Source organism: Orycteropus afer, unplaced genomic scaffold (assembly GCF_000298275.1).
Source record: "Orycteropus afer afer isolate SDZICR_OR568_19922 unplaced genomic scaffold, OryAfe1.0 scaffold00174, whole genome shotgun sequence".
Lineage (NCBI taxonomy): Eukaryota > Metazoa > Chordata > Mammalia > Tubulidentata > Orycteropodidae > Orycteropus > Orycteropus afer.
The window spans coordinates 3,473,186-3,484,983 of record NW_006921761.1 but is presented as its reverse complement, the minus strand read 5'-3'; the positions used below and the strand labels follow the sequence as shown (position 1 = coordinate 3,484,983).

Below are 11,798 nucleotides of genomic sequence, written 5' to 3'. Positions count from 1 at the left end.
CCCGCCGGCCGGCGTCCGGGGCAGCCTCGGCGCCCAGGTTCCGGCCCGTGGGAAGGTGACCCGAGGCGCCCGGACCACGCGAGCCCCTTCCGGTCGGGTCAGCCGGGCGCTTCCGGCCGGAAGGGGCTCCGAGGGACGCCGAAGGGAAGTCCCGCCTTTCCCGCGCCGCCGACGCCGCGGTTGCCGTAGCGCGCCTGGCGCGGTCCTGGCGGGCGGGCAGGTGAGGGCCTCGGGGTACCGGGACCCCCAGCTTGTATCGTGCGAGGTGCTTGGCGTAGGGGCGCGAAGGAAGGGCCGGGGACGTGGAGCCTGTGGGGGAGGGGCGGAGGGCGGCCGGGAGCTTCCGGCGGGAATGGGGTGACCCGGCGCCGACAGGGCCGGGGCTCGAGGACGCGGAGCGGCCCCTTCCCCCTCGCGCTGTCAGCAGCCTTCCGTTCCGCCGGTCCACTTGCCGGCTTCCCTCCGGCACCGGGGTGCGGACCTCCGCAGGCCTCACCCGCACCCGTCCCTGCCGTGGCGCTGAGCCCCGACCCCCCGGTTTCCCTCTAGCTCTGACCCGCAGCTGCCATGATTGAAGTGGTGGCAGAGCTGAGCCGCGGTCCTGTGTTTCTGGCGGGAGAGGCGCTGGAATGTATGGTGACCGTCACCAACCCGCTGCCCGCCACGGCCACGTCCGCATCCAGGTACCCGAGGAAGAAGGCAGCCCTTCCAGGAGGGCGCCAGGCCGGAGCTCACGTTGCCTTGTGGCGACGCCTGTCGGCCCCTTCCAGCACTGTGCTGTCATTGTGGGGACCCGCTGCCCAACAGAAGAGGCGACGACCTAGTCCTCCTCCCCTCCCCAGCCCGTCCCCACTGGGTGCTTCTCTTTGTTGAATGGTTTCTCTTGGGGGTGGGGGTCCTTGATCGCTAGGACTGCCTCCTCGCCCCCCAGTGCCCTGACAGTGCAGTAGGGGGTCCCCGGACATTGTGAGGTCTGATGCCTTCTGGTTCTCTCCTCCCAGTGAGGCTCTGGCCTGGGCCAGCGCCCAGATCCACTGCCAGTTCCATGCCAGCGAGAGCCGGGTAGCGCTGCCGCCCCCTGACTCCAGTCAGCCGGAGGTCCAGCCGGAGAGCCAGACTGTCTTTCTCCCTCACCGAGGTTAGAGATGGGTGTTTACCTCTGGAGGGGCCAGTGTTGTCTAGGTGAAAGTGTTGAATTGATCCTGTTTCTTGTCACAGTCCCGCTCACGCTGGGGTTGCAGGGGAATGAAACGACCTTTTTTGGGGTCTACAGCTGTGTTTCTATGTCGCACCAGAAAAAGAAGGGTCACTTGGCTCAGGCTGTTAGCAGCCCCTCGTGGCCCCCGCTCACTGTGCTGGCCTTGCCCGGGACCGGACAACAGGGTTGCCACGTTTCTGTCTTGTTTTTTAGGAGAGAGGGGGCAGTGTATCCTTTCTACCCCACCGAAAATCCTGTTCTGTGACTTGAGGCTAGAGCCTGGAGAGTCCAAATCCTGTGAGTGGCCCCCTCCCTCGCCTTCAAAGTGTCCTGGAGGGAAGCTCCCCCTGGCCCCCCCTGACTACTGCTTCCCAACTAGACGCCTACAGCGAAGTGCTGCCCAGAGAGGGACCCCCCTCCTTTCGGGGTCAGTCAGTCAAGTACGTCTACAAACTGACCATCGGCTGCCAGCGTGTCAACTCCCCCATCACCCTACTCAGGGTCCCTTTGCGGGTTCTGGTGCTGACTGGTGAGCAAGGGGTCGTGGCCGGGAGGGCTAGGGAAGAGCCTCGCCGGAGCTGGTCTTAGGTGGCTTGGGAGGTCTGGAGGGGAGTTTGTTGGCCTCGGTGCGGGGGCTGGGGGAGGTGGTGTGTTGGGGACCAGGTTGACCTGCATGCCTCCCTCCTCTCCTTCCTGGCAGGTTGCAGCCTGACCCTGACCTTCACGCTCACTTCTGCTCCCTCCAAGCATTCTCTCAACTCGTGCTTGCTCTAGGTCTTCAGGATGTACGCTTTCCCCAGGATGAGGTGGTCGCCCCATCCAGTCCCTTCCTGGAGGAGGATGAAGGTGGAAAGAAGGGTTCCTGGCTAGCTGAGCTGGCTGGCGAGCACCTCATGGCTGCCACATCTTACCGCAGCCTCCGTGAGAATCCTTCCCCAGCTGTCCCGTCTCACCCCTCCGCTGGGAGTGTTCCTGTCTCAGAGACAGATCCTTCTAGCCACGATGTGTATCAGTGACGATCCCCAGATATCTCTCACCACGTTATGAAGGAAAGCCCCCCTTTTGGCCCCTGTGTTCCAGTCCTGGGCATTTGCCTGTGTGGGCTGCAGGCTTACCAGCTCCTGTCTTCCCCAGATCTGTATAACATCAGTGATGGTCGAGGGAAGGTTGGGACGTTTGGCATCTTCAAATCTGTGTACAGACTTGGCGAGGACGTGGTGGGGACTTTAAATTTAGGGGAAGGAACTGTAGCTTGCTTGCAGGTGAGAGGGGCTTCCGGGACACTAGACCTGGAGGGCTAGGGTGGAAGGTGGAGACGGGCCCACATGAACAGGGGTGGTATGGAAGTGGACAGTGGGGTACCTAGGGTCCATTTGGTAGGTCGGGCTGCCCTCTGACCTACAGGCCACACATCCACATGCCTGTACCTCTCCCCTTGTTCCCAGTTTTCAGTAAGCTTACAGACTGAGGAGCGGGTACAGCCCGAGTACCAACGCCGTCGCGGGGCAGGGGGCGTCCCTTCTGTGTCCCACGTGACTCACGCCCGGCACCAGGAGTCCTGCCTGCACACGACCAGAACCAGCTTCTCCCTCCCCATCCCTCTCAGCTCCACCCCAGGCTTCTTCACAGCAGTTGGTGAGATGTGATCATTATAGGGATGGGAGGCAGGAGGGAGCCTCAAATGGTGGACTTAGGGAGAGTATCTGGGGTCATGATTCCTAGCACACTCCCAGGTGTGCACATCTGACCTCTTTCTGAAACCTTCCTTCAACCTGTACTCTCGTTTCTTAGACACCAGAACGTGAAACTCCCTGCCACGGAGTCTCTTCTTAGTTATCGTGACAGAGTAGAACTGCCCCATGGGGTTTCTAAGGCTGTAAATCTTTACAGATGTCCACGGCCTCATCTTTCTCCTGTGGAGGGGCTGGTGGGTCCAAACCACCAACCTTTTGGTTAGCAGCTGGATACTTTAACCACTGCGCCACCAGAACTCCTTTCCTAGACACCCTGACCCCTAAACTCTTCACAGATCTGCAGCTCCCCTTTCCTACCCCTACCTCTTGGAGCCCTGTGGCACACTGATCTCTGATTCGCCAGACTTCAAGCTGCCTTGTCTTGGCTTAACTCACTTCTCTGGCTGGCGTACAAGGTTTCTTCCGAAAGACCCTTGATCCCAGCTCCTTGCCCTGTAACCCTCCCTCTTCCTGAACAGGGGTTCTCGCTCAGTAACCGCATCGTGTCATTGGTTTTTACTCCCACTGGCGTCTAAAGTCTCCACCTCTGTCATTTTATTTTTTCTCCCAGTGTCCCTGAAGTGGCGATTGCATTTTGAGTTTGTCACGTCCCGAGAACCAGGTTTGGGGCTGCTGCCCCCCCTGGAACAGCCTGAGGCTGTCACCTGGACGGGGCCTGAGCAAGTCCCCGTGGACACCTTCAGCTGGGACCTCCCTATCAAGGTGCTGCCCACGAGTCCCACCCTGGCCTCATATGCTGCCCCCGGCCCCAGCACCAGCACCATAACCATCTGAAACTGGCCCAGCTGCCCACGTGTCTTCAGAGTTCTGAGAAGCCGGCTCCTGGACGCCAGTAGGACATGCCTTTCCCACCCGGGGCCCTGGGGCCTGGACAGTGAGAGGCAGGCTGTGAGCTGTGGCATTAATTTATTTTTTCAGAATAAACCAGCACCTGCTAGTGGTTTCCCTGGAAGTGGCAGCAGCAGTGGGCAGGCAGCAGAGGGGTGATGAGTTGAGTTTAGCGGGAGTGGGGCGCGGGAGCCCCAGGATCAGGGGTGTTAGCTGAGCCCCACTCCAGGTTGGGCCCTGCCCCTTTGCAGGGCAGCCGTGGGTCAGATTTTTGCACCAGGGAGAACCGGCAGGTGCCTGCCTCCTGACGGACCTCACACCCAGCAGGGAAGTCGATGGGATGCTGGGACCTACAGAACCGGGGGACGGGGAAGGAGTCAGCAGAGTGGAGGACCCCTCCCTGCCGCCCACACCCTCTCCACCTTGTCCCCTGTATCTTCCTTCAGTGCTCCCTTGGTCCCCTCAGTGAGCTCTCGTCCAGCATACACAGCCCTCGTCACCTCGTGGCAGGCCTGGCTTCCCTCCAGATGCACCCTGCTCTCCCTCCCCTGTAGCCTGAGGCCCTATCATCCACATGCATGTTGGTACCTTCAGGTCTGGCCTGTCTCACTGCTGCTCTGCCCCTGCTCACACACAGCAGTCTAGCGACTCCCCTGGCCACCCTGGTCACTCGTGTCCCTGGCCATTCTTGTCCACTCACGTGTCACAGCAGCCCACGCCGACAGGATGCAGACAGGTGCAGTGGAAACAGTCCTTACGGAGCCACGACTCGCCCAGGGTGAAATGCTTGCCCTCATAGTGACAGGGGGCTGGGGAGGGATGGGGAAGTTAGTGTGCGTGGGAGTGGCCGAGGCAGACGATTCCTCAGCTGGGATGGGAGCTAGTCGGTACCCCCCCATGTTTAGTTTCCCTTCTCTGCTGCAGGGCTGGAGGAGTGTGACGTTCCGACACGGGATCGTCACTAAGTTCACCCTGACTCCCTCTGCTCCTTGCCCCCCACTTTTACCTTGAGCTTGGAAGTAGCACTTGCTGTGGACTCCTGGGTGCTGGAGGAGAAGAGAGATCACCAGGCAGATGATGCCCTGGGCCCCCAGGGGCCCCTTGGCCTGTCCAGCCCAGAGTGTCCTTAGGGCCATCCTGCAGCACAGCCCTTTGGGACCCTTCGTGGCTCTTCCTTCTTCCCTTCCTTGCGTTTCTCTCTTTCTCCCTTGGGCTCCTGTCTCACACCACCCCAGTGCCCTCTGCTCTCACAGGCTTGGGGTGTTTATAAAGTGAGGACCCTGGCCCCCTGCTGAGCTGAGCTGGAAAAGCTGTAACTCTGTTTCCTGAGGTGAGGGCATGCAAACACCAGGTCCAGCTTTAACAAGCTGTGAGCTCTGATTCATGGCCCAGCCGAGCTGCGGGGGGGGAGGTGGCCATGGAAGGGGCGCAGGACTGGGCACTTCCCCAGCAAGGAGCTGGGAGGGGTGAGGGCCCCCAGGTGGTCCCCAGATTTCTTGCCTGGCCTGGACAGGAGGCAGCATTCCACTACCCGCTCCACCCCCAAACTCCAGGGGTGTGTACGCTGGGATCCTTGCCTGGACCGGAGGAGGCATTTCCTGGGGATAGCTAATCCTGTGCCCCAGCCAAACCGAGGAGCTGAAGTGGGGTGCGACGGCCAGAGGCTGCAGGAGAGGGAACAGGCACCTGGGCGTGGGGACTGTGTCCCCGCCAGGCCCTGGGGCGGGGTCTCCGTGAAGAATCCTAGAGACGGCTGCCCCTCTGAGATGGGCAGGCATCCCAGAGTTGAACTGTCCACCGTTGTCACCGTCAGAGAGCAGACGCAGAAGCACCCCTGGGAGCGGTACCTCCTTCCCTCTCACGGAGCCGGGGCCACTGCCTTTCCATCCTCCGCAGGGTGGAATGAGGTTTTAGGCATTTGTCCCCCGACACCCTCTTTGGAGTTTTCTTAAGGTTCTGAAGGACCTTGGGGTGGGTGAGGATGAGCATAGGCCGTGGAGTCGGAACAGCTTGGTTTCCGACCCAGACGCCACTGACCAGCTCTGCGACCTTGGGCAGGTTACCTCACCTCTGAACCAGGTTCCTCATCTGTAAAGGTGAAGGTGGGGGTGGTGGAGGATCGCGTGAGCTCACGCGTGGACTGTTGGGAGCACTGTCTCTGGCCCTCGGGCCTCAGGAAGGCCACTGTGATTGGTGCTTAAGCTTGGGGACGTTCTTTGAACGCCATTGAGCAGCTCTGCTCATGAAGGCCGCTATCAGAGGCTGTGAGCTCCTGGCGTTGGCTCCGGCCGTCCCACTCCTGCTCAGTGTGGCCCCTACCACCTCCTTCAGAAGCAGGCACCCCCGGGAGCACTGTGGTGTGGGTCCTTGTACCGCTGAGTTCCGAGTGTCTGCTTAGAGAAGCGGTGATGTTGGCTTCAGGTCTTGCTGAAGGTCTTCCTGGGTCAGCACGTTCATCGGTACCAGGAAGGTCCCAAAGTCGGGTCCCTCCAGGTGCCGCCTCCTTCCATCCCCACTCACTCGGAACCCTTGAGTGCTGCTCTCTGTCCACTCTTTGGTACGAGGCCCTTGCACTGAATTTTTGGTTCTTTGATTTCTCTACCCTTCATGGATCTCGTCCCAGCGTTTCCCCTCTCACCCGCAGGGTAAGAGTGAGTTGCATTTACTGCTGGTTTTCTTGTAAGGCTTCAGCTCCCTTGACCCTGTCACCAGAGGGTCAGGTATAGCTCCTTCAGGCTTTTTCAGGGACCACTTTGCCTCAGCGTCTTCACCATTCAGCCTTCCTCAAGCTTCCTGGTTTCCTCTCCAGGAGACAGCTTAGGTGATGGATATTCAGGATGTAGCTCACATTCACCCAGAGGGGTGTGAAGCTCTTTGAGTGCCAAGAAGAAACCCCCCTCCCCTCGTAGCAGCAGGGTGCCCTAATGCAGGCTGGTGGGGGGTTGTGTGCAGCCGGGGCCTCCCTTGGAGGGCCCTGGGAGTCTTAGTGGGCAGTAGTCCCTTTGCTGCTGCCTTTCTGAGGGAGGGGTTCAGCTGACCCCCTGGAGTGCTGGGGCCTGCAGCCTGGGGCGGACCCCGGGGGAGGATGAGAGGAGGAAGCTATTGCCATGGTGGGATGGGCGGGGGGAGGAAAGGGTCCCAGTGGGGCTGAGGATGAGGACCGAGGTGAAGGTTGTGTGCCGTCGAGTCAGACCCAACTCATAGTGAGCCCTCCTTGGGTTTCCGAGGCAGTATCACTACTGAAGTAGATTGCCCCATCTTCCTTCCGAGGAGTGGCTGGTGGGTTTGAACCGCCGGCCTTCTGGTGAGCAGTCAAGTGTCTTAGCCACTATGCTACCAGAGCTCCCGAGGTGAAGGTTAGCCACCTGTAATGAGGACTAGGCCGGCGTGGTGGTGGTGGTGGTGGTGGTGGTGGTGGGGGGTGGGTGAGGAGCTGTGCACTGAGCGGCTGAGGCTGGGCCAGAAGCCCTCCTAGAAGCTGGGGAGCAGTGAGGCAGTCTTCTGTGAACCGGCTCCAGGCCTGGAGCTGGGCAGGGTGTGTGCGCGCCAGGGTCTGTGTGGAGGGTGTTTTTCTAGGGAAGGGGGGGCGGGTGTTTTGAGGGGGTGTCAGTGGTCAGCGCCCAACCTCCGACTCCTGGCAGAGGGACCGTTTGGGGCGCTGGGTGTGGGGGGCGCAGCGGTTGGTGCGCGGGCCCCGGAGGGGGCGGTTGGCGCGCGCCGCCTGCGCGGGGACAAGGCAAACATCCGCCGGAGGCCCGGCCGGGCTGCGCGCCAGGCGCGCCGGGCAGGTGCGCGGGGCGAGGAAGTGAGCGCATTCCGGCCCCTGGCCGGCCGGCCCCCCGGTGAGTCACCGCAGGCCCCCGACGCCGCGCGGCCGGATAGGAGGGCCCGGCCGCGGCGACGCGGGAGATGTGGGGGGACCCTCCGAGGGGGCGGCGGGCGAGCAGGTCGCGCCACCCCCGGCCTGCGTTCTCGGCCGGTCCGCAACAGGACAGACGCTGAGTCCGTGGACTGGCTGCCCGGTGCGGCGCAGGCTGGAGGCTGCGCAGGGGCGCTCCGGGCACTGGGCCGGGGAGCCCCACCTTAGGCCTGGGGCAGCGGAGAGTCCCGCGTCTGGGGGGCGCGGGCCGGACTCGGGCCTGGGTGCGGGGCGCAGGTGGGTTTGCGGGGAGGAGCCGGGGTCGCCACGTCATTAAAGGCACTGAATGCCGGAGTGAGGAGTTCGGTTTGGTCCCCGAGTAGAGGACTGTTTGAGCAGGAGGAAGAGTGGGCCACCGGCTCAAAAGTGGGGTTACCGCTTACCACTTAGTGGTCACAAAATTAGGTTCGGATCTGCTCATGTTTATAGTCGTTTAAAATTGCATAACAAATCTATGAAATGATAGAAATGGTTTTGTTGAGTTAAGAATTTTACGATGAAATGTAAGTTTTAAAATCTGGTTCCGTATGCTTCCAGCGCAGAGTGAGGCCGTGGAGACGGGTCTGCTGGTGCCAGGCGGCCTCTCTGTGCTGAGTGAGGCCGTGGAGACGGGTCTGCTGGTGCCAGGCGGCCTCTCTGTGCTGAGTTGGTGCCGCTTCCCGCACCCGGTTCACTGGGGGCTGGGGCTGGGGTCTCACTTGGTCTGAGCAGCGCACGGCCCAGGGCGCCTCTCCTTTGCCCCTGCTCTTTATCCTTTTCCTGGGTTTATTTCTGTGCTGTCCTTGAGCCTGAACCAGGGGAAACATTTCTTGGGCTGGGGGCCTTGGGCTGCAGTCTACAAACACAAGAAAGGTTCCTCACTCCTTGTATTGAAGAGAGCTGTCTAAGTGGTATTTCCACAGCAGCCGCTTCGTTGGCCTGATTTCTCTAATAATGGGGTCTGGTACTCAGAACCCAACACCAAGACCCTTGCTATCCTTATATAATGTACGCTAGCCTGGGCAATTGCAAGGAGTAAGGAACATTATCATTCATAATTTATAAAGATGCTTTATAATTTTATAACGTATGAAAATCCATAAACCCTGCTATAGCCCTTGCCCCCCATTCAAGAAAGTCTGGGTTAGTTAATCAAAAATAGACAATTATTTCTTGCTTGGGGTCCTGTTGCCATCTCCCCTGCTATTTCAGGCCTTTGCTGTTGTTGTGTCCCGTCGAGTGGCACCCGACTCCCAGTGACCCCTCCCTGGGTTTCCCAGGCACTATCACTACAGAAGTAGATTGCCCAACCTTCCTTCCGATTTCTGCCCTAGCCCTGCCTTATTCCCAGGGACTTTTTCTCCGCTCGTCTTTGGTCTTTGCTCCGTTGGACGTTTTTAGGGAAGGCTTCGCACCGACTTCCTCTCTGTGACCGCTCCCTCCTCAGCTCTGCGCCCCTCTTTGCGAGCACACACCACGGCCTCTTCGTTGATTTTTGAAGCCCACAGCCCGCTCTGGATGTTGGCCTTGAAGCTTAGCCGTCTTTGACACTCTTGGAAGTCCTCTTTCCACCTTTCTCTTTGGTGAAACCTCTGCGGTCTGAGAGGCTCTGATTGCCTGTCGGTGTGGACGGCCCTCGTTTCTCCCCTCTCCTGTTGCCCTTTTTTTACTCTGAACTGTTTCTAAGCTCTGTCTTACTGTGCTATCTGGGTCCTTTTTCTTTGTTCTGTTCTTTGAAACATTATCCAAGAAATCTTTTTTTTTTAATTTTTATTGTGATTTAGATAAATGTTTTCACAGCAACTTCATAGACACTTTGTTTTGTGACACTGACTGGAATTCCCCACAGGGTACCACCTCTTCCCACTTCTTCCCTCTGGTTGCCTTTTCCTGTGTTCTTTCCGGTGCATTCCTGCCCTCTGAGCTACCTCCCTGTGCAAACGCTGCCCTTCTGCTCTCCCATGGTTGCTTGTTCTGAGGACTGTACCTGCCTGTTGTTCACCTTGTAGGCCTGGCTGCTGTTTGGCTGACTGTTAAGCCAAACAGAAGTGAGTTCAGTGAGTTCAGTTTGCAGCCCAAAGGGTGACTAGGGGCCATACCGCCATACTGGTCTCTGTATGAGACTAGTAAACCTGGTTTTCTTTATGATTTTGAGTTTTGTTCTGCATTTTTTTCCCACTGTATCCAGCATCTCCAATTTTGATCCCTCTCTGAGTGGCTGACAATGATTGCTGGGCACCATCTAGTTCTTCTGGTCTCATGGTCACATAGGCTGAGGATCACATGGGCTACTTGTCCCTTGGACTAACTGTTTCCATGCATCTTTGGTTTTCTTCCTTCATCTTTGCTCTGGATGAGGACAGACCAATAGCTGCATCTTAGATGGCTGCTTGGAAGCTTTTAAGGCCCCAGTCGCTACCCATCAAAGAAGGATGTACACCAATATTTTTATGGAGTGTGCTATGCCAGTTGACCTTGATGATCCCACAGCCATGGTCCCAAGGCCACAGGCAGAGTGACTCATGTTGTCAAGGTGTGTGATTGTGGCTGAGAAGTTGTCACAATTTTGGCACTTGTTTGCTCTGTTAGATATGTGGACGTTTTTACAGCATGTGCAAATGGATATGTAGAAACATCGTCTGCCAAACCTGTATATGGTCATGGGTCTCTTCCTGTTTGCCTGCACATACCTGATCATCTTGCCTGTATACCTGCAGATTAATGTCTGTCATTACTGCTAACGCAGCATTGTGTGTGTGACAGTATACACTGTTATTGTCTGTGCTGCTTGTCCACCTCTCCGTGCCTGCCTTTTTCTTTGTGATACTGTGCTGGTCACCACTTTTGGCCTGTTGCCCGTCCCTTCACCCAAATCAATCCTTGTCACTTCTGGAGCTAGCTGTTTTCCCTCCTCAGCCCTCCCCTCCTGTCCCTGGTAACCAACAAAGAACATTTCCTACCCTATGTAAATCTTTCCTTGACTTTTTACATAGTGGACTGATAAAATATCTGTCCTTCTGTGATTGATTTATTCCACTCAGCATAATGTTCTCCAAGTTTATCCACATTATGAGGTGATTCATGGATTCTTCATTGTTCTTTAATGTCTACGATATGCCACTGTGTATAGGTACTGTAGTCGGTTATCTGTTCATCTGTTGATGGGCACTTAGGTTGTTTCCGTCTCTCTGCTGCTGTGAATAGTGCCGCAGTGAACATGGGTGTGCATTACCTGTTCATGCTCTGGCTGTCACTTCAGGATATACCTCTAGTAACGGGCTTGCTGGATCAAACGGCAGTCCCATTTCCAGCTCTTTTAGGACGCGTCATACCGTTTTCCACAGTGTTTGTGCCAGGAAATCAGCTGCTTTTGCAACACGGTGGATCTTTCAAGATGTGAAGGGTCCGCTTGCGAGCTGCCTGCCTGAACCCTTTTCTTTTTACTGCAGTGCTGGCCAGTCGAACTTTGTGGTGAGGGGCGTATCCCCTACTGTGCTGTCCAATCAGTGCAACTGAGAAACTGAACTTTTGATTTTATTAATTTTAGTTAAATTTAACCAGCCATACCTCAATAAAGTTACAATGCATTAAAAAACAATAATGCTAAGAAAAAAAATTGTTTTTTAATAGTCAGATGAGGCAAGTGGTTTTGTGTGGGACAGCACAGGTGTAATCTCTGGGAGTTAGTCTTGCTCCATGGCTCTCTTGGCTGCTTCAGAAGTCTTAGGTTCACTTTACACATGTACAGACATGCCTACCTGGGCCCTTAAAACTGGCAAACACAAGCCCCTCCCCCAGAGTATTGATGAGTGACGTCCCTTGCGGGTTGCTTCCAGGGGAGTTGTAGCTCTCGTGCCATACCCCAAAGCCAAACTTTAAACCTTTCTCATTCCCCTGAAAGTCCCTCTCCCTCTTCTTCCTCCCCTTCTCTCCTTCCTCCCTGAGACTTCACCTTCCCTTCTCGTCTGTGAGCACCACCCCGCCTTCCGCTTTCAGAAGCCTTCTGGGTGGTGTCCTGCTTCTGCAGGGTGGGTCCCTTCCCAGCCACAGTCTCTGCTGGTTCCAGGCCTGCCGACCTGCCGCGTCAGGTAGATGATCGCAGACGTTTGAAGCTGCTCCC

General features: G+C 57.4%; 2 protein-coding genes across 2 annotated transcripts; one reads left to right on the top strand and one right to left on the bottom strand.

Annotated features, from left to right (window-relative positions):
* Positions 1-567: 567 nt before the first annotated feature.
* RGP1 (RGP1 homolog, RAB6A GEF complex partner 1) lies at positions 568-3,726 on the top strand. The gene is made up of 8 exons (XM_007946907.2): positions 568-683; positions 1,002-1,138; positions 1,412-1,495; positions 1,578-1,727; positions 1,973-2,119; positions 2,333-2,460; positions 2,644-2,833; positions 3,503-3,726. The coding sequence occupies exons 1-8, from the start codon at positions 568-570 to the stop codon at positions 3,724-3,726; spliced, it is 1,176 nt and encodes a 391-aa protein (XP_007945098.1).
* Positions 3,727-3,949: 223 nt separating this feature from the next.
* Positions 3,950-4,916, bottom strand: LOC103202104 (microseminoprotein, prostate associated). The gene is made up of 3 exons (XM_007946909.2): positions 4,787-4,916; positions 4,481-4,589; positions 3,950-4,130 (listed from the first exon to the last, which is right to left on the bottom strand). Exons 1-3 carry the CDS (start codon positions 4,914-4,916, stop codon positions 3,950-3,952), a joined length of 420 nt encoding a protein of 139 aa, XP_007945100.1.
* Between the last annotated feature and the right edge of the window lie 6,882 nt (positions 4,917-11,798).

What these genes read in the sequence shown, in the direction of transcription:
- RGP1 (XM_007946907.2), top strand. Translation starts at nt 568, where the DNA reads ATGATTGAAGTGGTGGCAGAGCTGAGCCGCGGTCCTGTGTTTCTGGCG. An exon ending in GCCTGGAGAGTCCAAATCCT is followed by an intron (nt 1,496 to 1,577) that starts GTGAGTGGCCCC and finishes CTTCCCAACTAG; the next exon opens with ACGCCTACAGCGAAGTGCTG. An exon ending in GCGGGTTCTGGTGCTGACTG is followed by an intron (nt 1,728 to 1,972) that starts GTGAGCAAGGGG and finishes TGCTTGCTCTAG; the next exon opens with GTCTTCAGGATGTACGCTTT.
- LOC103202104 (XM_007946909.2), bottom strand. Translation starts at nt 4,916, where the DNA reads ATGGCCCTAAGGACACTCTGGGCTGGACAGGCCAAGGGGCCCCTGGGG. An exon ending in GTGCTACTTCCAAGCTCAAG is followed by an intron (nt 4,590 to 4,786) that starts GTAAAAGTGGGG and finishes ATCCCTCCCCAG; the next exon opens with CCCCCTGTCACTATGAGGGC. An exon ending in GGCGTGGGCTGCTGTGACAC is followed by an intron (nt 4,131 to 4,480) that starts GTGAGTGGACAA and finishes CCGGTTCTGTAG; the next exon opens with GTCCCAGCATCCCATCGACT.